Consider the following 23,135-nt stretch of genomic DNA (forward strand, 5'->3'; position numbering starts at 1 on the left):
GATTCTGATTACATTTTGACTTCCCAAACAGACTATATATAGAGAATATGCTAATTATTTCCTATCCGTGTGAGCTACATTTTTAGGGTAAATTTATTTTTTAAATATATATATATATTTAAATATTTATTTATTTGGCTGCATCGGGTCTTAGTTGCTGCACACAGGCTTTTCGTTGCAGTGCACAGGCTTCTCTCTAGTCGTGGCGTGCAGACTCTCTAGCTGTGGTGCGTGGGCTCTCTAGTTGCATTGCGCGGGCTCAGTAGTTGTGGCACACGGGCTTAGTTGCCCCGCGGCATGTGGGATCTTAGTTCCCCGACCAGGGATGGAACCCAAGTCCCCTGCATTGGAAGGCGGATTCTTAACCACTGGACCACCAGGGAAGTCCCTAGGGTAAATTTATAAATTGGCATTCTGGCACTTATCTCAGGCTGTGTGTTTTAGTTGGCATGGTCAAGAGCACACTTCTTATCCTAGAAAGTGAAAGGTATAACTGCCTTCCCTGATGACACAGTATATATGCCACTTCCGGACGGCTGTATGTTCTCTACAAACTGTTTTACTTGAACCCACTCTGGCCATTGTGATCATCCATTTCCTTTCTAAGAGCTTATATACATTCTGTCAATAATTCAGTTTAAAATTTTCCTGGCAAGCAACTAGAAACTGACTGATTTGAGATTCTAGAATTTATCATTTTTCCCTTTTTGAATATTTACCTATCTCTGTTTTCTGACACCTCTCTCATAATCATGATTTCTCCAAGAATACTCAGGTGGTTCTGTAAGCAGCCCCTTCCTTCCACTTCCTACCATGCAATAATGTAGGGCCCAAACAGAAAAGAAAGGAAAAGAAAAAGCAAAGTGCAAAGGTCAAATTTTCTTAGATAACTATCCATTTACTCATTCATTCATCCTCTCAACAAACATTGGTGGATTTCTGGAAAGAGCATGCTATAGAGCATTTGAAAGAAATTGAACACAGTGTTCTTGCCCACCGTTGGAGTAGTGGGGGGTGGTTAAAGTGTGTGTTAAATAACATCTACAATAGGAAACAACTAGCAAACAAGAAAACAACTGCATTAAAATATCATGTTTCCAACTTGGATGCCAAATGCTTAGAGTATTTCCATTTGCTTGGTCAGCAGAATTTTACTAAGCATATAGTAATTAACACAAAATAAGGGAGAGAGTGGTTAGTGTAAATTGAAGTTACTATAGAAATTTTTTTTAGACCAGTAACCTTCAAACAGGGATCCTCATACCCTAGGGGAACATGAATCTTTTCCAAGAGGACTCAAGTTCTAGGGTTTAGTTTTGGTTTATCTAGGACTGTTTTGGGTTTAGCGCTGAAAGTCTGGCATCCCAGGAAGCCCTCAGTCCCTAAGGCTTGACCTCAGCCTCCATATTCGCTCCTTCCTAAAACTGATATGACTGAGGTTTTGCCTGGTTCTGCTTTCCCACCACTCACCTCTTCATAAGAACCCTTCTCTCACTTTATACTAACCGTACATCTTACTCAGTCCTAATTTTATTATGATGACTAGTCGTGGGGTGAAAAAAACTCCAGGGCACCAAAAAAAGGAGACAATTGGAAATATTGATATGGGCAAAGCCTCCTTTAATCTAGGCATCATAGACCCTTGGAAAGGCATCTCATCTTTCACTTATATACTGTGACGGTTAATTTTATGTGTCAACTGGGCCAAGGGGTGCCCCGATATTTGGTTAAACATTATTCTGGGTGTGTCTGCGAGGGTGTTTCTAGATGAGATTACATCTGAATCAGTAGACTGAGCAAGCAGATTGCCCTTCCAAGGGTGGGCCTTGTCCAATTCATGGAAAGCCTGGATAGAACGAAAAGGTGGAGTAAGGGAGAATTTACTATGTACACTTCGAAGGTGTTACAATTTTAGTTGTGAATTATACCTCAGTAAAGCTAAAAAATTATAGAACATAACTGATTAAAAAAAAAAAGCAAACATATAAGCATTATCCCAAGGGGGGAAAAGGTGTGGAGCATGAACCACTGCTCAGACAGCAAAGAAAACAAGAAGTTGAAGGGAGGCTCTAGGCTGTACAGCTGGGGAGAAGCCTGGATGGAGGAGGTGGTGGGAACTGTAAATATATGGGCAGAGAGCAGAGGTGGGGCCTGGGCCCTGAAGGAGAGACTGAAGGCCCCAGGGAATTTTGCTTGCTTCAGTTTTGTCAAGGGCCAGCCTGTGGATGATCTCTGAGAGAAGGTCCTAGAGCCTTGAGGAGGAGAGTCTATGATGTCAGCCCCCGACCTCTGTGACATAGGCACTAGATGCCAGGGACAACTGCCCCAGGAAAAGGGGCTCCCAGCTCCCAGCTCCCGAGGGCTGCTGGGACAAAGTGCCCACCTCCCAGAGGTTTTCACCAGCTAGCCCCACTGCTACTACTGCTACTGAGCGTGAAAAGCCATCGTGGCTGGGGCCAGACTGAGCCAGAGGACATCAGCGTTAGGGAAGACTGGGATTAGGGCAACCAGAGTGCCAGGAAACCAGGATGCTTGCAGAATCACTGATTCAGGTTTAGGAGAACAAAAACCTGGTAACAGAAGACCTCCGCCTGGCTGAAGGAGGACCAAGGGCAAGGCTCAGACAGAACTCTTGGTCAGAGTGAGTTTTGGGTGACAGACGCTGGGGGCAGAGAGGGGCGTACCCACCATTTGTTGACTCTGTTCCTCTCTCTCCCAGGTCCCACATCAGTGAAGTGCCTTGAGAAACACAGCCCAGAGGAACCCTCATTGGTAAGAGCTCACAGCACCAGAACACCCTCATTTCCTAGTCCCATCTCAGTCCCCATCTCCCAAGCCCCCTCCTCTAACTCCATCCTATCCATCCTCCCCTCCTTCCCTACTCCTCTCCTCCTTAGCTCTTACCTTCTCTGGAGCTTTTTGCCAGCTCTTCTGACCCCAGGGTGACATGGATCTAGGGCCTTGGTGAACCAGCCTGCATGGTACATAAGTCAGAACCAGAAATGGACCCAGCCTCCCAATATCTTGGGCTCTGTTTCTTTCTCTACAGATCCTATGGGCTGTGTCTTCCTCCCTGGCCCACCCAGATAACTTCTGCTGTCGTTCAGCTCCCAAGAGTCAGTCCTGATTCTCCATGCCCTCCATCCCTCATCACTGGCCCACTGCAAAGAAGTGAGAAGGCAAGTTTAGAGCCAAACTCCCGTCTGAACACCCAGAGAAGCTGGTGCTCCAGGGCTGGGTGTCTCCTTGGCTTGCCACCAACAGTCATACCAACACCAGGCTGGAGCCACATTCTGTGCACAGAAGGCCTTGATTTCTCGGCCACTTCTGGCCCCAGAGATGCTGGTCCTGCCGCTGCCAGGTCTCTAATCTGTGGGCTTGACACTCCATTCTCCTCTGGATTCAAGGCAATGTTGCCTCAAAACAAGGACCAAGTGCTGCTACAGAACGCAGCACCCCCTGGGCGCCCCCCTCGGGGCCCCTCAAAAATTGTGGACTCCCTTCCCTGCAACCTTCGACCTCAACCTCCCCAACAATCACTCCGTCCCACCCACCCACCTTGCTCTCCTCCCCCATGGTCCCACTCTGCAGGCTCCCATTTCTACTCTTCTGACTCAAATTCAGACTTTGTCCTACATCCCTACTCTTCTTATCTCCCAAGTTCCCCTTCTTTCTTTCATCAGAATTGCCTCTCTGTCTCTGCACCACGTTCTTCCTCGCCCTCCCACTGGCTATACCCATCTCCTACTCTCACTCACTCCTCTTCTCTCTCTCAGCCACAGAACTCCTCTCTCCTGAGCTCATGTTGCCAGTCTCCTTCCCACCCCGAAGACGTACCTAGCTCCACTCTCACCTCCCCAAGCCCCAGTCTACCTTCTCGTGGGGTTCACTCTAACAGCCGGACATGGCACTCGCAGCAGCACAGGAACACCGGGTCCCCTGTGGGGGAGGGGGGCTGCGTGGCAAGCGAGAGGGACCCTGCAGAGTTCAGGGACCCAGGAGCCCTGGTCCAGGCCCTCGTGGTTCATCTGGGGCAACGCCGTATAGCCCACGACCTGCGGCTACGGCTTTTGCAGTGCCTGTGGCAAGGCAAAACCGGCAAGTCCCCGGTCGTGGAGTATCCTGTCTGTCTGGTATGTCTCCGGCCCCGCAGCCCCTCTTGCCCTATCCCCAGGTACAGGACTGGACCCAGGCTACTTGCTTTCCCCCAGCTACTGCCCTGTGCGCAGGGCCAGGAATCCGGACCACTGCGCATCGGCATTGGCTTTGGCCTCCGCCTGCCTCGGGGCCAGGCCAGGGCCTTGCATCTGTTGCGAGAAAGAAGGCCGGAGGAAGTAGGGCCTCGGGGAGAGGCCGCTCAGGCCCGTGGGTGTTAAGCCCAGGCATCTCAAGCCCCAGCAGCTCAGGCCCAGGCAGATCTAGGCCCAGGCAACCCCTCCCAGAACGGGAGCCTCAGGTCTGTAGGCCCTCAATCACCAAACTCCATGTGCTGGTCAGGGTCTCAGACTCAGGCACCAAAACAGGCCACTGTCTCCCTGAAGCCCAGACATTCCTCTGCCTCAAAGAGGCCTGCCTCTCCAGAGCCCATTCTCCGAAAGTCACCACTCTAGAGCCACGCAGGCTCCCTGGAGCACCTCCTCCGAACCCCACCATCCCTGCCCGGCCCCAGATCTCAGGGGGCCCCCGAGACACTCTGAAGGGCTGGCTGGCTGGAGGTCAGCTATGTTCTCCAGCCCTGAACCCTGGGAGCCCCTTGTGGAGTCTGCTTTCTCCTGGCTGAAGAGGACCAAGGGCACCCGAGGCCCCACTCAGCCTTCGGTGTATCCAATAAAGCCTGACCCTGCAAAACTTGTGTTTGTGTCTTGCTGAGCAGATCCTGTGGGTGGCTGTACCTTCAGGGTGACCAGAACCCAACAAGGGGTGGAGGAGAGTCAAAGGAAACAGAATGACCAAGGAGAGTGAGTGCCATATATCTGAGGAGGGCAAGGGACCCATAAGCCCTGAGCACCTGAGATGTGCAGAGGGCTCTGCCAGGCCCTTCACCCATTTAATTCGATTTGTTGGGACAGGTAATGGCATCCCCAGAGACGAAGCCACTGGGCCCCTTCCTCTGGCTGCACCTTAGATTAAAAGGACTCATGCTGACAAGGCCAGGGGAGCAGCAGGACATGTCTCCTTGCAGGCAAGGGCAAGCCTAGCGTTCACTGCAGAGAAACACGGGGTCCTCACGTTGGAGATCAGAAATCCAAGGGCCCCCTCAGGAGGGTGGGGTGCGAGGCAGACCTTGGATAAATCACTTCTTCTCTTGGGTAAACGTAAAGGCTGCGCTCGACGAGTCTGCGTATCACTCCTGAAGTGTGGACAGTCCTGATCCACGGATTTCTTTATTAAAGGCTTATTAACCTCCCTTAACCTTTATTGGCACACCCCGTCCCCACCCCCCACCCACCCCGCTACTGCAGATCAGGACATTTCCTTGAAGCTGGTGCGCGCCCCCAAAGCCCCGCAAAAAGATGGCGGAGTCTGCCTTCACAAGCGGGCGGAGACCGGCATCCTGGAGCTGGGGCTCCGCCTGCCCGCGGCCGGCTAGTGCTGACGCGTATTGGCGGCTCTGCGCCTGCGTGAGGAGTGCGGGCTCGGTGCGCCTGCGCCTTGCGCGTCTGCGAGACCGGGTTAGGCGGCCCGCGGCAGCGATAGGGAGCCTTGTGTGTAGTTACAGTTTCTGCAACCCGGCGGCTGTGAGAGGGGTCTGGAGTCCTCCCGGCGGCGACCGGACCAAAGTCAACAGCGACCGTAGCAGCAGTCGAAGGCCGGGCGGCATGTCCCCGGTGCCTCGGCGCAGACAGTGAAGCGCTGGGCGAGCGGGATGGGTCGACGCCGGGCGCCAGAGCTGTACCGGGCCCCGTTCCCGTTGTACGCGCTTCAGGTCGACCCCAGCGCTGGGCTGCTCATCGCTGCGGGCGGAGGAGGCGCCGCCAAGACCGGCATAAAGAACGGCGTGGTGAGTACAGTGCCCCTGGGGCCGGGTCGCGCCACGGGCTGAGGGCGATTCTGGGAGGGTCTGGGGGCGGGCCGCACCCCTGCTTCGGACCTGGCCCCTCCCGGGTGGGAACCCCGGCATGCCGGGCGTCCTGGCGCGAATTTCAATCGAGAACTCACCGGTCAGTTGAGAGGCTCGTAAGGTAAAGTGAAAACTGCACACGGCGCTACCTAGGCACGAACGCTTCAGTTCGACCTCAGGATTAGCACCAGGGGTCTTATCCTGGCTTTTTCCAGGGGGACCACATAGACTTGTCTGCCAGACTAATAGCAGCGGCGAGTGAAATAGAAGCTAGGGTTTCTTCACTCTTCTGAGCGTCATCACATTGTCCTGCAAACTAGAGCCTTGCTTGCTGTACAGATTCGTGAGGCTCAAAAAAGAAAAAGATTGCAAAAAGTCTTTTAAACTAGAAAGTGTAGTTAGCAAAGGGGTAGGGCATCAGACTATAGGATGTAAGTTTGCCCTTGAGGTGCTCTCTGAACCTCACCCTGGTTCCCTCTCCCACAGCACTTTCTGCAACTGGAGCAGATTAATGGGCGCCTTAGCGCCTCCTTACTACACTCCCATGACACAGAGACACGGGCCACCATGAACTTGGCGCTGGCTGGTAACATCCTTGCAGCGGGGCAGGATGCCCACTGTCAGCTCCTGCGCTTCCAGATCCATCAGCAGAAGAGCAAAAACAAGGCAGGGAAGGCAGGTGAGAGCCCCCTCTCTAGGTTTGGGAGGAGGGTTAAATAAGTAAGATCTCTCTCATCTTGGTCTCTGATGAAGTGGGGCTGGAAGTGGGGTTATGGTAGCAGGCGAGAAGTTCGATGTTCACCACTAGAGAGGGGGCCAGTACTACTTACTTGAGAAACCTGGAACCTGGCAGGCTGTTTGTGTTGCAGGTTCCAAGGAGCAGGGGCCTCGACAGAGGAAAGGGGCTGCCCCAGCAGAGAAGTCTGGAGCTGAAACCCACCAGGAGGAGATAGAATTCAGCGTAGAGAATTTGCAGGCGGTGCAGACAGACTTCAGCACTGATCCACTGCAGAAAGTTGTATGCTTCAACCATGATAGTACCCTGCTTGCCACTGGAGGGACGGATGGCTACGTTCGTGTCTGGAAGGTGTGGTTTTGGGAGGTTAGAGGATGAGTGTCAGTAGCAGCAAGGCCAGAATTGTGAGAAACTGAACATGGGTTCTGGGGAACTTGTGAGTGAAGCCTGCACTGAGCGGCCATTAGTAGAGAAGAGGGGTGAGTATCATTGCGCTCTTGCCGGGTACCTAGGCTAACTGTGGTGGTGGTTTGGCTGTAGGTACCCACCTTGGAGAAAGTTCTGGAGTTCAGAGCCCACGAAGGGGAGATTGAGGACCTGGCTTTGGGGCCTGATGGCAAGGTGAGGAGTTGAGAGGGCGGAGAAAGTAGGTGATTATGCTGCTTGCCCAGTAAGTGGATCCCCTAACCGTCCATCCTTGGAATCTTGATTCCTGACTAGTTGGTAACTGTGGGCTGGGACCTTAAGGCCTCCGTGTGGCAGAAGGATCAGCTGGTGACACAGCTGCACTGGCAAGAGAACGGACCCACCTTTTCTAACACGCCTTACCGCTACCAGGCCTGCAGGTGTGGAGACCCCAGAGGGTGGCTGAAGGAGGCACAGCCTAGATGTGGGGGAGTGGGAGGAGACTGGGGGGAAGCTGGGGAGGGTCGGAGCCCTGTCGGGTGTTACCCTAGGCCTCACCAGGGTGCAGGAGGGCACACACCTCTGAGGAGGGTTGGGCGGGCCCCAGGAGCTGAACAGCTTCTCGCCCGGCCCCCAGGTTTGGGCAGGTTCCAGACCAGCCTGCTGGGCTGCGACTCTTCACGGTGCAGATTCCCCACAAGCGTCTGCGCCAGCCCCCGCCCTGCTACCTCACGGCCTGGGATGGCTCCACGTTCTTGCCCCTTCGGACCAAGTCCTGTGGCCATGAAGTCATCTCCTGCCTTAGCGTCAGGTGTGAGACAGTGGTGGCTTGGCTGGGTATGGGGGGACCAGGGGGAGCTCAGGGAGACGTGAGTTCCTGAGGACTGTTGTTGCGGCACAGACTCCAGGACAGTGAGCATTTTATTGTTTGTTGCAGTGAATCGGGCACCTTCCTAGGCCTGGGCACGGTCACTGGCTCTGTTGCCATCTACATAGCTTTCTCTCTCCAGGTAATGAGTGGAGGTGGGCACAGCCCTGAGGGCTTTTGGGGTGGGGATTCTAGGCCTGCTTCTGCACTGAGTGTGCAGGAAGGAGTCTGGCCCAGCCTGTAGCGGGAAAGTCTTCTGGGGGCAGAGGCCGTGTTTTCCGGAAGGAATGTTCCCAGTTGGGCCTTCCCTCACTAGTTTTCCTCCTGTCCCCAGCGCCTGTACTACATGAAGGAGGCCCATGGCATCGTGGTGACGGATGTGGCCTTTCTACCTGAGAAGGGTCGTGGTCCAGAGCTCCTTGGGTCCCAGGAAACTGCTCTGTTTTCTGTGGCTGTTGATAGCCGTTGCCAGCTACACCTGCTGCCCTCACGACGTGAGTCACTGGGGTGGGTGCAGTGGGGGAACCACCCCAGCTTTCGCTGTAGCGAAAACTTGCCTCCTGGAGAATGGGATACTTATCTGTAGCCACTACCCCCTTCTTGAATGGTTCTGTTCTCTGGGCTGTGATGCTCCTTTGCCTCCTGACTCCTTCCCTTCCCCCCTTGCAGGGAGTGTTCCTATATGGCTGCTGCTGCTGCTGTGTGTCGGGCTTATCGTTGTGACCATCCTGCTGCTCCAGAGGGCCTTTCCAGCTTTTCTTTAGCCTCCCTGCTCCCAGGGAGCCAGGGGCCTGGACACTGCCACCTTCTAGACCAGTGTGGGCCTACCACTGCTCGCTCCATCTGGGTCCACAGCTGAGGTTGCCTCTGATGAGACTAATGGGCAACGCCTGCCCTTTCCAGTGAAAGCTTGGCTGTGGCCCTGTGCGACACTGAGTCCTGGGAGCCTTGCATTCGTCATCTGTGGATCCACCCAGGACAGTGGTGTCTGAAGGCCAGGCCACACCACCTGTCTCCTTCCCTCTGCCTACCAGAGGCTCCATAGTTGAGCTTGTCCTTTCTCCAGAAATATGTGAAGATGCCCAAGAACCTGGAGGCACTGCTCTCCTTCCTGCAGAAACAGTCGTTTTCTTCTCCTCCCCTGACAGCCTCGTGGCCAGTTGCTCTTCACATGAGCTCCTGGCATTTGCTGGGAAAAGCACTGGCCTGGGACTTGGTATTAGAGAAGGAAGGGGCGAAAGGAAGAACCAGGCAGTCATCTTGGGGTTCAGCTGGGTAGCTCCAAGCCAGCCAGGCCAAATATGCAGTAAATTCCTGGACAGTCTACCCTAGCCTTGAGAAAAGGGAAAATGAACTTCAGCGCATTAGGCAGGAAAAGTTGATATTTAATAAACAAGCGAAGCCTGAACTGAGGCTCCAGATGGTACTCTTGTCAGCTTTTGCCTCCCTCAGGAGGAGTGGGTGCCCTGAGGCTGAGCAGCTCTGCTGGGTGCTGGAAGATGGCTTTGGCATACGGATGCATGAGGCGGCTCACGTAGCAGTGCTGCCAGGGAAGCAGTCCTTCCGGGAAGCCGATGTGGCCACCCCGAGCTGTGACGAGCAGTGCAACGTGGGGAGAATGTTGGGCAGCCTGTAGGGGAAGGGCTAGGAGGCGTTGGAGAGGAGGTCAGGAGCCCTGGCCTCTGCTGAGAGCCCAGGCTCTTTCCGCTTGCACTGCATGGCCCATTTCCCCCGGGGCCTGAAGCGTCCAGATCCCAGGTGCTCGCTGTGGACTGGGGAGAAGGGGTCATCAGCTGCATTGAGGCAGAGCACAGGGAGCTGGATGGCATCTGCCTTGGTTCTTGGGCTTGCTGCTCGGTAAGAGGCAGCACAGTCTTGATGTCCGAAGACCACAGTTGTGTAGCGCTCATCAAAGTGGTGGATTGTGTGGGCCTGCAGGTGGTGGCGGGTGGGATAGGCTAGGATGAGGAAAGGGAATAAGGTGTTGGAAGAACAGTTTTGGGCCGAGAGGGGAGAGTTGAAACACTCTACCTGTAGCACAAAGTCTACATTCACCACCTTTTCCATCACCTTTCTGTTTCTGCAAAAGAACACATAGGGTGGGACTTCCCTGGTGGCACAGTGGTTAAGAATCCACCTGCCAATGCAGGGGACACGGGTTCAACCCCCTGGTCCAGGAAGATCCCACAGGCCGTGGAGCAACTAAGCCCACGTGCCACAACTACTGAGCCTGTGCTCTAGAGCCTGTGAGCCACAACTACTGAAGCCCACACGCTCTAGAGCCTGTGCTCCGCAATGAGAGAAGCCACTTCAACGAAGCCCGTGCACCACAACAAAGAATAGTACCCGCTCGCCGCAACTAGAGAAAGCCTGCGCGCAGCAATGAAGACCCAACGCAGCCAAAAAGAAAAATTAAAAAAAAAGAACACATAGGGCTTTGGCTCTACTCCTGGACCTGACCCAGAGCCAGCCTCTGTCCTATCTCACGAGTGAGAAAATCAGATAGGGAACTGGCCCGAGCACTGGGAGAACCTGGCATGTCTGCCATCCTACCCTGTCTGCTTCCCTTTTCCACTTGTCAAGACCCTACCGGTTCCCAGCTCGGCAGAGCCCAGCAGTGAGGTGCTGACTGAAGAGCAGTGAGTTCAGTGGGGTCTCCAGGGAGCAGGTGGTCTCAGAGGTATCCCAGCATGCAGGTAGAGTCAGTGCTGCCACCAACCCCGCAGCCCGTCCCATTCGAGCCAGGTGGTTCAGCTAATATCCTGCAGGATTGGCCCAGGGGCCATGAAAGAAGGGTTTGTATTGGTGAGTTGGAACAGGAGAACGGGAGAGAACATGGAGGAGGAAAGAGAAAAAGGAAGACTGGGCCTTTGGGTTAAGTGCAGGCAGCCTTGACCCTCTGAGAGAGATGCCCACAGCCAGCAGTGGAGCTTGGAAGTAGAGGCTCTTTATGTGGTTCACGACTGTCTCCAGATCTTCAGTGTTGCTGGCACAGAGGGCCCTGTAGGTCTGAGGCAAACCGGATCACTGGGTAGGGAAGGAGGCCCTGACCAGAAGGCAGAAAAGTGAAAGGACTCAAGAAATGGAAGACAGGTAGGTTGGGGCCCAGGGTCTCTGAAGGGAGCGGGGTGAAGGGCCACTACGAGGAAGGAGGGTACTCGCCAGCAGTTCTTCCCCACGGCAGCCCCGGTTATTAAATACGATAGCCCTGGGGCACACACAGGTACATGTTAGGCAGACCCTCTGTAAGGGCTCCTCCCCTTTTGGTAGGTTTCAGAAAGGCCTCCGTCAAAAGGTGCCCTTCATATGGTACCTCCTCCCCATAGCAGGGTCTGAATTGACCCTCCCCCGACCCCCAGCACACAATTCTAAGTTATCAGACACCACCCAATTCTGCTGGGCTGTGTCCATCCTTACCTATAGCCATCCTCCAAAGCTTGGTCAACTAGTGCAAGATATATGTCTCCTAACTACTGCCCGTGATACCAGGAAGCAGCAATAACAATGGCTGGGTGGTAGGGTCAGGATATTGACTGCTGTTAGGCTGCTGGCCCAGTCTAGGAGGAGCTGTCCGCTATCCGGGGTTTCGAGAACTTCCCTGTGGTTTTGGAGAAAAGGGCACAGAAAGATACTATTAGGAACTCCATGTACTTCGAAAGATTTTACGCCCTCTCCCTCCCCAAACAACTCCCACAAGTTACCAGCATCATTTGAGGGCATGCATTATGCAAAACATTAAGACTGTAACGAGGTATAATGGGACATAAAAGATTTGAGTATTACCTCATGGTTGTGCAATTACATAGCCTTTCCATATAGCCACTCTGGTTACCCTTAGCACACTGAGGTAGATGGGTCAAAGGTTACCCCCATTTTAAAAGAGGTACACGAGTAGGATTCCCCTGTACTTGCAGCTTCGTGTTCACCCCCATCTGTCCCTTCTTACCTTGAGTAAGGGGCTAGAGGCGGAGACTGCAGTAAGACTCTGAAGATGGTTTGTAGCCGCCCCTCAAAACACCAGAGCGTAGGGTAGAAAGTCTCCACAGTGACTGGACAGTGTCGCTCCAGGAAGGCCAGAAACTGGGACCCAGTCACCAGTTGTGGCCTCTAGTCACACAACACAATGTGCCTCACTCCCCTGATTTTTGCACCAAGCCAGTGAGGTACCTGATACTGGAGTGACCCCTTTCCAGAGGCCAGCCTGCAGGGCACTGCTTTGGGCGTGAGAAATCTAGCATACCTCAGTCTGGAATGGTCAAGTCACCTCTGTTAAGATAGTCCCACTAGGGCACCAACTCCAGTCCTAGAGTGTCACCTCTCCAGAATTGCCCCTGAACCGACTTCCACACTCAACCTATCCATGCCCCAAACCCATTTTGGAGAGAGTAGGTAATGTAAGTTGCCCAGCTGATCTGCAGGAAAGGTTGGGATCCTGGACAGAGGCTGAAGAAATGCAGCACCATTTAATCTGTGACTTTTGCCTTTTGAATTGTCTACACTTCTGCCAGTTGAATTATCCACACTCTCGTCTCAAAACTAGCTCCGGTCACGCTGGCTCCTTCTGATTTTAGCATTCCATTGTTGCATATTCCCATTCCCTGTTGCATGTGCTCGCTGCTGAAGGGCTTCTTTGTACCGCACCACCTCATTTTCTTACCTAACAGCCCCTGCTGTTAGACCATGCTCTAAAGGAGGAATAGTCCCAATGGGAACAGATTTTCTCTTTCTTCATGCCAGCCAGGAGGAAGGTAACAGGGATAGGATGGTGGGCCAGATGAGGTCATTGGGCACTTAGCCCTATCTTTCAACCTCTCTGCTTGGTTCTCTGGATACACATCAGGTGAATGAGAGGGCCCAGCCACAGAGAAGGCTTATGAAGGGGGAGTATGCTGTACAAAGACAGAAGGCCTCAGACTCAAGAAATAGAAATTGCATTTCTGTTGCAGGCCTAAAGGGACCCAAGGACCAATTCCTATTTCTTCTTGCAGTCAAAAGGGGCTACGTAAATTATGAACTAGAGAGGCCAGGTTGGTACTGTGACTGTTGTGACTCGTACCCTGGGCCTTAAGCCCTGGAATAATAACACCTGTGATTCATTGTATGCTATTTGCTGGCACTAGGCTAAACCCAACCTTATTATAAGAAACTATGACAGGTTAAGTTGTTTGCCCAAAGTCACACAGCTAGCAAAAGGCAAAGTGGAATAATAATTATGATATTAGGCAAAATATTCTCTGACATAAATTCTACCAATATTTTCTTAGGTCAGCCTCCCAAGGCAATAGAAATAAAAATAAACAAATAGGACCTAATCAAGATTACATCTGCTTTTGCAGGTCAAGCTTTTTCTAATCAAGCTTTTGCACAGCAAAGGAAACCATAAAATGAAAAGTCAACCTACAGAATGGGAGAAAATATTTGCAAACAATGAGACCAACAAGGGCTTAATTTCTAAAATATACAAACAGTTCATACAACTCAACAACAACAAAAATAAACAACCCAATCGAAAAATGGGCAGAAAAAAAAAAAGAAAAAAATGGGCAGAAGACCTAAATAGACATTTCTCCAAAGAAGAAATATAAATGGCTAATAGGCACATGAAACGATGCTCAATGACTCTAATAGCAAAATGCAAATCAAAACTACAGTGAGATAACAACCCACACCAGTCCGAATGGCCATCATTAAAAACTCTACGAATAACAAATGCTGGAGAGGATATGGAGAAAAGGGAACTCTCCTACACTGTTGGTGGGAATGTAAGTTGGTACAGCCATTATGGAGAACAGTATGGGGGTTCCTCAGAAAACTAAAAATAGAATTACCATATGATCCAGCAATCCATACAAAATATATCCATACAAAATTCTAATTCAAAAAGATACGTGCACCCCTATGTTCATAGCAGCACTATTCATAATAGCCAAGACATGGAAACAACCTAAATGTCCATTGACAGATGAATGGATAAAGAAGATGTGGTACATATATACAATGGGCTACTACTCAGCCGTTAAACCCCCCCCCCACACACACACACATTTGCAGCAACATGGATGCAACTAGATATTACCATACTAAGTGAAGTCAGAAAAAGACAAATACCATATGATATCACTTATATGTGGAATCTAAAATATAACACAAACAAACCTATCTACGAAACAGAAACAGACTCGGACATAGAGGACAGACTTGTGGTTGCCAAGGGGGAGGGGGTTGGGGGAGGGATGGACTGGGAGGCTGGGGTTAACAGTTGTAAACTTTTATATACAGGATGGATAAACAACAAGGACCTACTGTATAGCACAGAGAACTATATTCAATATCCTATGATAAACCATAATGGAAAAGAATATTTAAAAAGATTGTATATAAATTGTGTAACTGAATCACTTTGCTGTACAGCAGAAATTAACACAACATTGTAAGTCAACTATACTTCTATTAAAAAGTGTAAAAAATAATTATGATATTACCACCAATACTAGTAAGATTTGTTGCGTGCTCCTTATGTGCCAGGTATTGTGCTAAGCATTTTACGTGATTATATCCTATAACCTTCACAATAGCTCTTTGAGATAGGTACTGTGATCCCCCTGTGGGAACGTGTTTGAATATTGAGTAAGTTGTCAAAGCTCACAAAATGTGCCAAAGCTAGGTAGCAGTGGAGCTGGGATTGAAACTAAGAGTTTGTGCTCTTAGTCACTTTACTATAATACCTCCTAGTTGCCAAGATTTTGAGTTATCAGTTTATTAAATCCTTGGTCAAACAGCTCAGTTGTGTAGAACAAGGTGCCAATAAATCACAGGTTTGATGTATGTGGGTTAGTTTCATTTTAATTCTAGTGAAGTGTTTCTTGACTTATCCCTGAGAATTAATTAGTTAAATGCCATTAGTCACTGTGGATGAATCAATTCCAATCCATTACCATGCTGGACAATCCAAACTGCATGTCCTCAGAGTGTCCAGAATGACACTTTCTCTGCATTTAAACCAGTATTTGGAAATCAAAGAAGGATTTGGAGTATAAAGTGGCAGAGGTCTCTGACTTCTCTGTGGCTGGTTGTAAGCAAAGGAAAATGTTTAGTTCAGGACAGCTCTGTTCTGAAATGACTGACTTTCCAAATCAGGCATATAAGGTAAGGTTTATAGGGTATTGTGAGGTTTGGGTTTTTAAAATTGTTTTACTAAGGCAAATGTATTCTGTAAACAATACATAGGATGTATAAAGCTCTGAAAATACAGAAAAGTTGAGGTAACATTAAATTTCCCTATAGATCATTTTAAAGGGCTTGAATCAATAGGTTTCTTGTTAGACTCAGCTACTTAGAACTGAGTTTAATGAAAATTAAAAGATTTAGATTTTTGTGGCTATGTAAATTACATAAATTTCAGTGAGAATAAAATTTCCAAGTTCATCAAAATCATCCTCTTCGGATTTTTCCATTGCACTCTACATGGAGAGCCTAGAACTTAAAACAGGGCTGAATCAGCAAGGACAGTTAGGGTTATCCATTAGTCCTGAGCTAGGCGGGGAACCTCTGCCAGTCCTTAAGACAAGCAAGGTCCTACTAAGCTGATGGGATGATGGTGGGAGTTAGCCACCACACCACCAACTGGTTCCTTCATTCAGAGCAGCTAATGAGAAGCTCATCTAGACTGCCTAAAAAGAAAAAGATAGTGTGCGTATCTCCCTGACAGCTCAGGATGCCTTCCACCCCGCTTTTCTGCAAGTGTCTGTCCACATCATCGGCAGCAGCACCCCTCCGATGACTGAAAGGCCCAGCTGGCATGGGGAGTACGCGGGATGCAGAGAATCCAGGCAGGCAAAGAACCGACTCTCCGTTAGGTGATAGTAGCAAAGCTGAGCCTGGCTGGAGCGCGGGGCCGGAGTGGTGGTGGGGCTGTGGCGTCAAATTTCACCTGGGCCAGGAGACCCCACCCAGCCAGCCTCCACAAAGGGCTCGAGCCCCGGCTGGAAGCTGCCCTCAGACTCGAGTTACCTACACCCGCCGGAGAGAGCTCTGGACCCGCACCCACCGGGGCCACCCATGCCCAGTAGTAGCCCAAGTAGAGGGCACCGCCTAGTCCCAAAAGCAGAGAGAATGATTCTGTCCAGGTGTCATCTTGGGGGCCCAGGGAGGAGCTCAGCCTCTCGCGTTGCTGAGTCTCCACTCCCAAGTTCTTGACCGGCTCTGACACCTGAGCTTCGATTAGTGGGCCCGCAGGTGCGCGCTGGGCCCCGCCCGTTACACGCCATTGGACAGCCTGTGCGGGTTCCGCCCGCACTGCCCGGCGATTCGGGGACCCAGGCCCCGCCCACCGCCCGTGCTCCCGGCGGCGGGCGTGGCGAGGGCGGTGCTAGGGCGGTGCTAGGACGTCGAGCGGGTGTGTGTACCGCGCCTGGGCAGTCTGCGCGGAGCTGACCCCAGTGTCTTGCGAACGGCCTCTACGGCTCCTGCCTCCGCTTCGCGATCACCGGCCCTGCGGCCTCTCGTAAGGACTAGCGGCCTTCCCCGCAGCCGCCATCTTGAGAGGCAGCTCCAGCTCCGTCTTCCTCAAACCCTGCCCCGGAGCGGCGAGTCTGACAGCCTGGCCAGAGCCCCCCAGCCTCTCAGTCAGTCACACACAGGGCACAGCCACTGACGTGGTCACACCACTCCACTCCCGTAGTGTTCAGTCATTGACAGTGGCCCTCACACACTGGACACGATCATTCACACCGACACGCCACAGTGTCACGTAGTCAAGTTTCAGCTACTTGAGTGAGTGCCATTCCGCACAGAGTCACACACACATGGGTTAGAGCCACTCGTCCAGTGTCACTCTACGCTGCCTCATACAATCCCTGTCACAAGTACAATAGATACTTAGTCATCACCCACTGTGTACCAGGCACTTGGGATGCTGTTCCTGTCTTCATTGGGATATGGAAACAAGTAAGTAATCTACTTAGAGCAATGACTCAGCCTTGACTGAAGATTGGAATTATCTGTGAGTTTCTAAAACTAGCGGCGCCCAGGCCCTGCCCGCTGTTATGGTTGGTCTAGAGAGGAGCCTAAGTATTAATAACAACTTTAAATCTCTCTGGAAGACTCAAATGTGTAATCAGGGTTGAACCCCTGCAACAGAGCATGGTGGTAGATAAGGGAAGTACTAGCTGCAGTGGGAGCCCCGGGGAGGGTGCCCAGACTCCATGGATCAGAGAAAGCACACCCAGATATTAAATGACAATACATTTAAGGCGAAATCAAAAAATAAGTAGTAGTTTCCAAGACAAGGTGGAGGAGGGGAGAGAGTAATTGTTCCAGGAGAGGGGAGAGCACAAGCAAAAGCCTGGATGTGAGAGACTTCTTAAAGGAACCAAAAGAAATTTGGTGTTGCTGGAGCATGTGAGATGGTCAGGAATCAGGTTGTGGGCAGCTGCATAAAGGATGTTAGGCTTTATCCTAAGGGTGGAGGAAAGCCATCAGAGTTTTAAGAAGGGGTGGGCGACATGATCAGAGTTATATTTCAGAAGAATCATTCAGGCTACTTTGAGAATGGATTGGAGGGGGATGAAAAGCAGGCTAATTAGGAGGCTGTTAACGGAAATTTGGCGTGGACCAGGGCTGCCTGGACTGGGGGAAGGCTCAGGAGAGGAGTGAAGATCTTTAAGATAGGAGGCAGAACTGATAGGACTTGGTAGTAGGTTGGAGGTGGGGGAAGAAGGAGGAATCATGGACGACCCCGTTTTCTGACTGCATAGATTCAGGGATGCATGGTGGTAACATTGGGATAGAGAAGCGGGGGGAGGGGAAGTTTTGAGGAGGAAGATGATGCATTCTGATTCAGACACGTCTGGGGTGCTGGTAGGTGTTCTAATTGTGTTTTCTTAGATTCTGAATTTGTCTCTTTGGCATCCATTAATCACAGGACCAAACTAACAGCCAAAGTTGTTCACGTCTCCCCTGCAATCCAGAGGCCATACTCTGAACCACTTCCTTTATCCAACTCTCACACACCAAACCAATATTTTCCCTTTCCTAGATAAACCCAGGACCAGGGACCAGTCAACTAGCGACAGCCCCTATGCCCCAAAGCTCTCTGAAGTTATTAAAACTAGCCAACCCTAAACTGTTTAACCTGCCTCGTCTTGCTTTTCTAGTTTAATAAAAGCTGTGGCCTCTGCCTTCCCCTTGCTCCTTTCTGCCTTCTGACCTACACTGGTGCTTCCCTCTGTGGTCCTGTGTGGTGAGCTGTGCCTCTTCTTCCTGAGGGAACTGTAACATTAAACTCTTCTTTCAGTGACATTGACCTCTCTGTGTTGTCACTCAGTCACCTTTAAAAATTAAGATCCGGCACAAATCAGTAGGCTGTTCAGTTCCTGAAGTGGCCTGGGGCTCAGAGATTGGAATTTGAGATATGGTAGTTATCAGCATTTAGATGATATATTAGCTTGCAGGGTTGCCATAACAAAGTGCTGCAAACTGGTTGTCCTGAACAACAGAAATTTATTGTTTCACAGTTCTGGAAACTGGAAGTCCAAGGTCAAGGTGTCAGCAGGATTGGTACCATCTGAGAGCAGTGAGGAAGAACTTGTTCCGTACATCTCTTCTAGCTTCTGGTGGTTTGCTGAAAATCTTCAGCATTCCTTGGTATGTAGAAGCTTCACTCCAATCTCTGCCGCATCTTCACATGCTGTTCTCCGTGTGTGTGTGTGTGTGTGTGTGTGTGTGTGTGTGTGTGTGTGTCTCCAAATTCCCCTTTTTATATGAACACCAGTCATATCGGATTAGGTTCTACGCCAGTATGACCTCATCTTCACTAATTATATCTGCAACTACCCTATTTCCAAATAAAGTCACATTCTGAGGTATTGGGGGGTTAGGACTTCAACATATGAATTTTTGAGGGACACAGTTCAACCCATAAGAGATAGTGATGGAAGCTACGTGAATGGAAGAACACATGAGCAGATGGGGCATGAGGAGAGAGCCCAGAGGAACTCCGACACAGGAAGAAACTAAGAAAAAATGACTAAAGAGAGAGGAATGGTATTGCCGAAACCAATGATACCATGACCCAAGGAGGTAGTGTCCAGCAGTATCCACCTGCCCACCACAGGAAGGAGGACAGGGTGACTTTGATGAGAGTCAGTTTGTTGTTGTGGATGGATGCTGATGGGAAGGAGCTGATGGGGAGGGAGAAGTTGAAGATTCCAGAGAGATAAGAAGTCGTGCACTCAAAGAACTAAGTCTTTGAGCCAGTGGGTGAGGAAGTAGTGTGAAGCCTGGGTGGAGGAACTGGCTGCTCTGAGAAGACTGGTGACACTGCGTTTTGACCACAAAGCTATAGCCACACACTGCAACGCTGTGCTGGCAAACGGCTGCCACTGTCACCCTTAAGCTGATACTTTCCCAGTCCCCCCTCCCCCACCATGGCTCAGATGGAGCCACTTCTCAGTGATGTGCAGTCACAGTCACACAGTGATACCTTCACCGGAAACCGACAGTCACGGGTGTCACTTGAGCATCACAACTCAGGAGGAGTTCAGCCAGATACCTTAACAGACACACCACTCACATCCTGTACGGTCACACACCCGGACAGTCCCGCATTGGCCATACTCTCTCAAGTGCTGCCATACTGGATACACAGCCACACGAAACACCCCCTACCGTGTCACAGGTCTCTCATCCACGCAGCCACATACACCAGTCACAATCACAGGCTAACAGTAAGTCACATTCTATCTTGTCACACACATCTGGGTCCCAGCAGGGAGTGAGCGCCCAGTTAAACGTGCTTCTCGTTACGCACCAGCTTCATCATCTGTCTCTTTGCCTCTCTCTCTCTAGTTGTCTGTACGCACACACTCACGCACACGCTCTCCCTCGCCCGGTGCGGGCCGCAGAGGGCCGGGGTCTGCGGGCCAGGCGCGGCGAGGCGGAGACCCAGGCCACGGCGCTGGCGCTCCGGACTCTGCCCGGGCCAGGGCGGCGGCCGCAGCCGGGAGGGCTACGTGGAGCAGCCACGTGGAGCGGCCCGGGGGAGGGCCGGGCGGCGGGAGCCGAGGCGCGGCGGCCGCGGCGGCGCACAGCCTCGAGCGACGACCCAGCCGGACCCGGCCAGAGCCGCGCCGCGCCGCCGCAGGTGGGTGCGATCCCCGCCCGGGGCTGGCGGGCTGGGGGCCGGGGACCCCGCCGCGGGCAGCCGGGAATACTGGGCGCCGCGGGGCGGGACCGCGGGCAGGGGCGGTCTCCTGGCCTCCAGGTCGGAGGCTGAAGGCGCAGTCCCTCCGCATCCCCTGCGGCTCGGACGCCGCCGGAGCGCTGGCTCTCGCCTCTGGGCGCCTCTCCGAGGTTACCCCTGAGAGCACGTAGAGGGAGGGCCTAGAAAGCAAGGCCTGAGCTCCCTCGCTGTGATGAGGGGGGTTCACAGTCCCCCAAGGGCTTTTCCCTCCGGTGTCTCATTCGTTGCTCTTGACAGTCCCGGGGGGAGGGGAGGCTGGCAGGAGTTTCATCCTCATTTGACAGCGGAGGAAAAGGGGGACCGGGGAGGGGCCGAGGTTATCACCCAGCTAGAAGTGGCAGGGGGAGCCCAGCTCTCAGGTGTGGGACCCATTTGGCTGTATAGCCAGTGCCTCTTCTCTTGCGCCGGGGGGTGGGAGGTGCTGGGAGTCACAGGCGGCCCTGGAGAGATAAGTTAAGGGAGAGGATTGAGCTCAGAATTACTTCTGACAGTTCGAATTAGGCAGAAATGGAATGCGTGCCCTGTGGGTGGTAGGCTCCTGTCCTGGAAAGTCCAGTGGAGGCTGATGGCCACTGACAGGCATGCTGTGCAAGCAGCTTTGCACTGGATGGGAAGTCAAGCAAGAGAAAAGGCCCCGCCACATCCTAGAGTCTCTGAAATACTCAGAGAGCATCTACTCACTGCCATGCACTCAACCTACATTATTCCACTGCATCCTCCCCAAGCCCCTACAAGATAGATACCACTATCCTCATTTTTTAAAGTGAAGATCCCAGAGCTCAGAGACACGGAGACACCTGCTGAGATCACACTGTTAGTACTGTGAGAGGCTGGATTTGATCAGAGGTCTAACTGCAAGGCCAGGCTTTCCTCCCATGCACTGGTGCAAAGACTTGAAGAAATCAGAGGCTAGAAGATCATTGTGAGTAAGTGTGTGTGTGTGTGTGTGTGTGAGTGTGATGTGAATAACTTTATTGAATTATATCACAACTCTAGCGATTGTGGTGGCTTTTCTGTGGTCATTAGGGTAAATTATGTTTATGCACGTTATAGAAAATGATGAATGTTTTTATTTGACAGGCCGTTGTTCAATAGCTGCTCTATTTCTGTTGCTTATAAAAGCTTTTGTAAATACTGTAGTGAGAAATGTGAAAGTGTGAAGCAATCACATTACACCAACCTCATTACACATTACTTGAGGTGCCTTAGCCTGACTTCCTTTAAATAATAGAGGTGAGTTACCTGTACTAAAAGTGCCATGTTTGGAAGCATGACTTAGGAGAATATTACTGAGATGACACTAAAAGTTCACATGCAATTATTTGTTTCTGAAGTGGACTGAAACCAGAGTGCTAGGGTTGTCAGGAGAGCGCAGGATGTTCCAGGTAAAGGGTGGGACAGCTTGGGCAAAAGCACTGCAAAGTGAAAATGAAAAGTATTTCACAGACTCCAGTAACCCCTCTGTCTGAAGCAGAGCGTTAGTATAGTGGAGCACTGGAAGATGAGTCTAAAATGGTAACTTGATATCTGATTGTAGAAGGCCTTAAATGTCCAGGTGAAGACTCTGGACTGTAATAGAAATAGGGAGCCATTGAAGGTTTTGGAGCAGTGGAGTTCCAGCAAAGGAAGAGTACTCTACGTATGGAGGGTTCTTTAAATCGAAAAGATAGCAGAGGCAGGGACAAGAATAAGAGACTCCTTGTGCAATGAGTAATTCATTATCCACTTAGTATTCACTGTAACTCTGTGACGTAAGGACTATTATTATCTCCATTATGCAGATAAGTTTAGTGAGGGTAATTAACCTACCCGAGGTCACGGGGACAGTCTGTGGTGGAGCTGGGATTTGAACCTAGGTCTGGCTGGTTCCATAGCTCTGTCCTCTGTCCACTGCACATGCTGAATAGTTGCACACATGGGACATAGGACCAAGAGGAGGAGAGTAAGAGTAATTCATGTGGGCAGGTTCAGGACCAGGTCTTACTTTTCAGGGCTCAGTGCAAAAATAAGATTAAGAATTTCAAGACAGAGACAGCAGAGCATTAGACTAAGCCCAGGGCCCTTTTGAGAGCAGGGCCTTGTGTGACTGCCAAGAAGGCAGTTCCAATCATTATGACAACTTGACAAATCACCTCAAAACTCAGTGGCTGAAAACAATAACATTGACTTTGCCTATGAGAGTACATTCTGGGTAGGGCAGAGAAGGCAAGCTCAATTCTGCTCCATCAGTGTTGGCTGGGGCAGCTCGAAGGCTGGGGCTTGGAATGATCTACAGGTTTGCTCTCTCACCTGCCTGGCCCTTGGGTGGGGAAGCGAGCAGCTGGAGGCTAGAGCAACTGGGGCTCCTCAAGCATCCCTGTCCCTATGTGCTCTCTCCACATGGTCTTTTCAGCGTGGCAGACTTCTTCCTTGGCGGTTCAGAGCTCCAGAGAAGCATATCTGCATGTCAAGAGAGGGAGAGAGAGAACCAGAAACAGGCATAAACCGTGTTGCCTTTTATGACTCAGACTTGGAGGTCCCATGGTGTCATTTCTGCTATTTGTTTGAAGTGAGTCGCTGAGTCCAGATCATATACAAGGAAAGGCAAATTTAACTCCAGCTACTTCCCACAAGAAAGAATTGGTAGATGTTTTTCAAACCAGCACAGTTGGCCTAATGAGTGACTGGATTAGTGGGATCCGATAGGTGTTTCCCCTCTATCCCTGAACTGCTACCACCAGAGTCATTCTTTGTTGTTTCCAAATGTCCTCTTTTAAAAGGCAACTCCTAGTGATGATAACACATTACGTCTGGATAATAGGTTTTGACAGCTCTGAGGGATTTA

The 23,135-nt window shown here is 51.2% G+C and overlaps 4 protein-coding genes across 6 annotated transcripts in view; 3 read left to right on the forward strand and 1 right to left on the reverse strand.

Annotated features, from left to right (window-relative positions):
- The first annotated feature begins 3,410 nt into the window (after positions 1–3,410).
- PRR30 (proline rich 30) lies at positions 3,411–4,610 on the forward strand. The gene is given in 1 exon segment (XM_067703925.1): positions 3,411–4,610. A coding segment is annotated over 1 exon segment (1,200 nt).
- A 1,026-nt stretch (positions 4,611–5,636) lies between these two features.
- On the forward strand, positions 5,637–9,478 carry PREB (prolactin regulatory element binding). Of its 2 annotated transcripts, XM_067703460.1 has the most exons (9): positions 5,638–6,001; positions 6,548–6,740; positions 6,931–7,148; positions 7,338–7,418; positions 7,518–7,642; positions 7,840–8,013; positions 8,140–8,212; positions 8,405–8,564; positions 8,740–9,478. In XM_067703460.1, exons 1-9 carry the CDS (start codon positions 5,867–5,869, stop codon positions 8,832–8,834), a joined length of 1,254 nt encoding a protein of 417 aa, XP_067559561.1. In that variant the 5' UTR covers positions 5,638–5,866; the 3' UTR covers positions 8,835–9,478. The 2 variants fall into 2 exon arrangements, with proteins under 2 accessions (XP_067559562.1, XP_067559561.1); XM_067703461.1 differs by lacking the exon at positions 8,405–8,564 and having other exon boundaries at positions 5,637–6,001.
- A 24-nt stretch (positions 9,479–9,502) lies between these two features.
- ABHD1 (abhydrolase domain containing 1) lies at positions 9,503–20,363 on the reverse strand. Its single transcript, XM_067703867.1, is given in 12 exon segments — positions 9,503–9,714; positions 9,837–10,002; positions 10,102–10,150; positions 10,661–10,824; positions 10,954–11,079; positions 11,233–11,278; positions 11,488–11,518; positions 11,521–11,611; positions 11,614–11,668; positions 12,017–12,177; positions 16,118–16,438; positions 19,944–20,363. Coding segments are annotated over 12 exon segments (1,842 nt in total).
- CGREF1 (cell growth regulator with EF-hand domain 1) overlaps positions 16,494–23,135 on the forward strand; it is a 15,334-nt gene continuing 8,692 nt past the window's right edge. Inside the window, exons 1-2 of one of the 2 annotated variants that reach the window (XM_067703470.1) lie at positions 16,494–17,016; positions 18,585–18,714. The gene's annotated coding sequence lies outside the window, so the exon portion shown is untranslated. Of the gene's footprint in view, positions 17,017–18,584; positions 18,715–20,053; positions 20,213–23,135 lie in introns of those variants that run through there. The other variant, XM_067703469.1, reaches the window with a different exon arrangement.

Source organism: Pseudorca crassidens, chromosome 14, assembly GCF_039906515.1.
Source record: "Pseudorca crassidens isolate mPseCra1 chromosome 14, mPseCra1.hap1, whole genome shotgun sequence".
NCBI lineage: Eukaryota > Metazoa > Chordata > Mammalia > Artiodactyla > Delphinidae > Pseudorca > Pseudorca crassidens.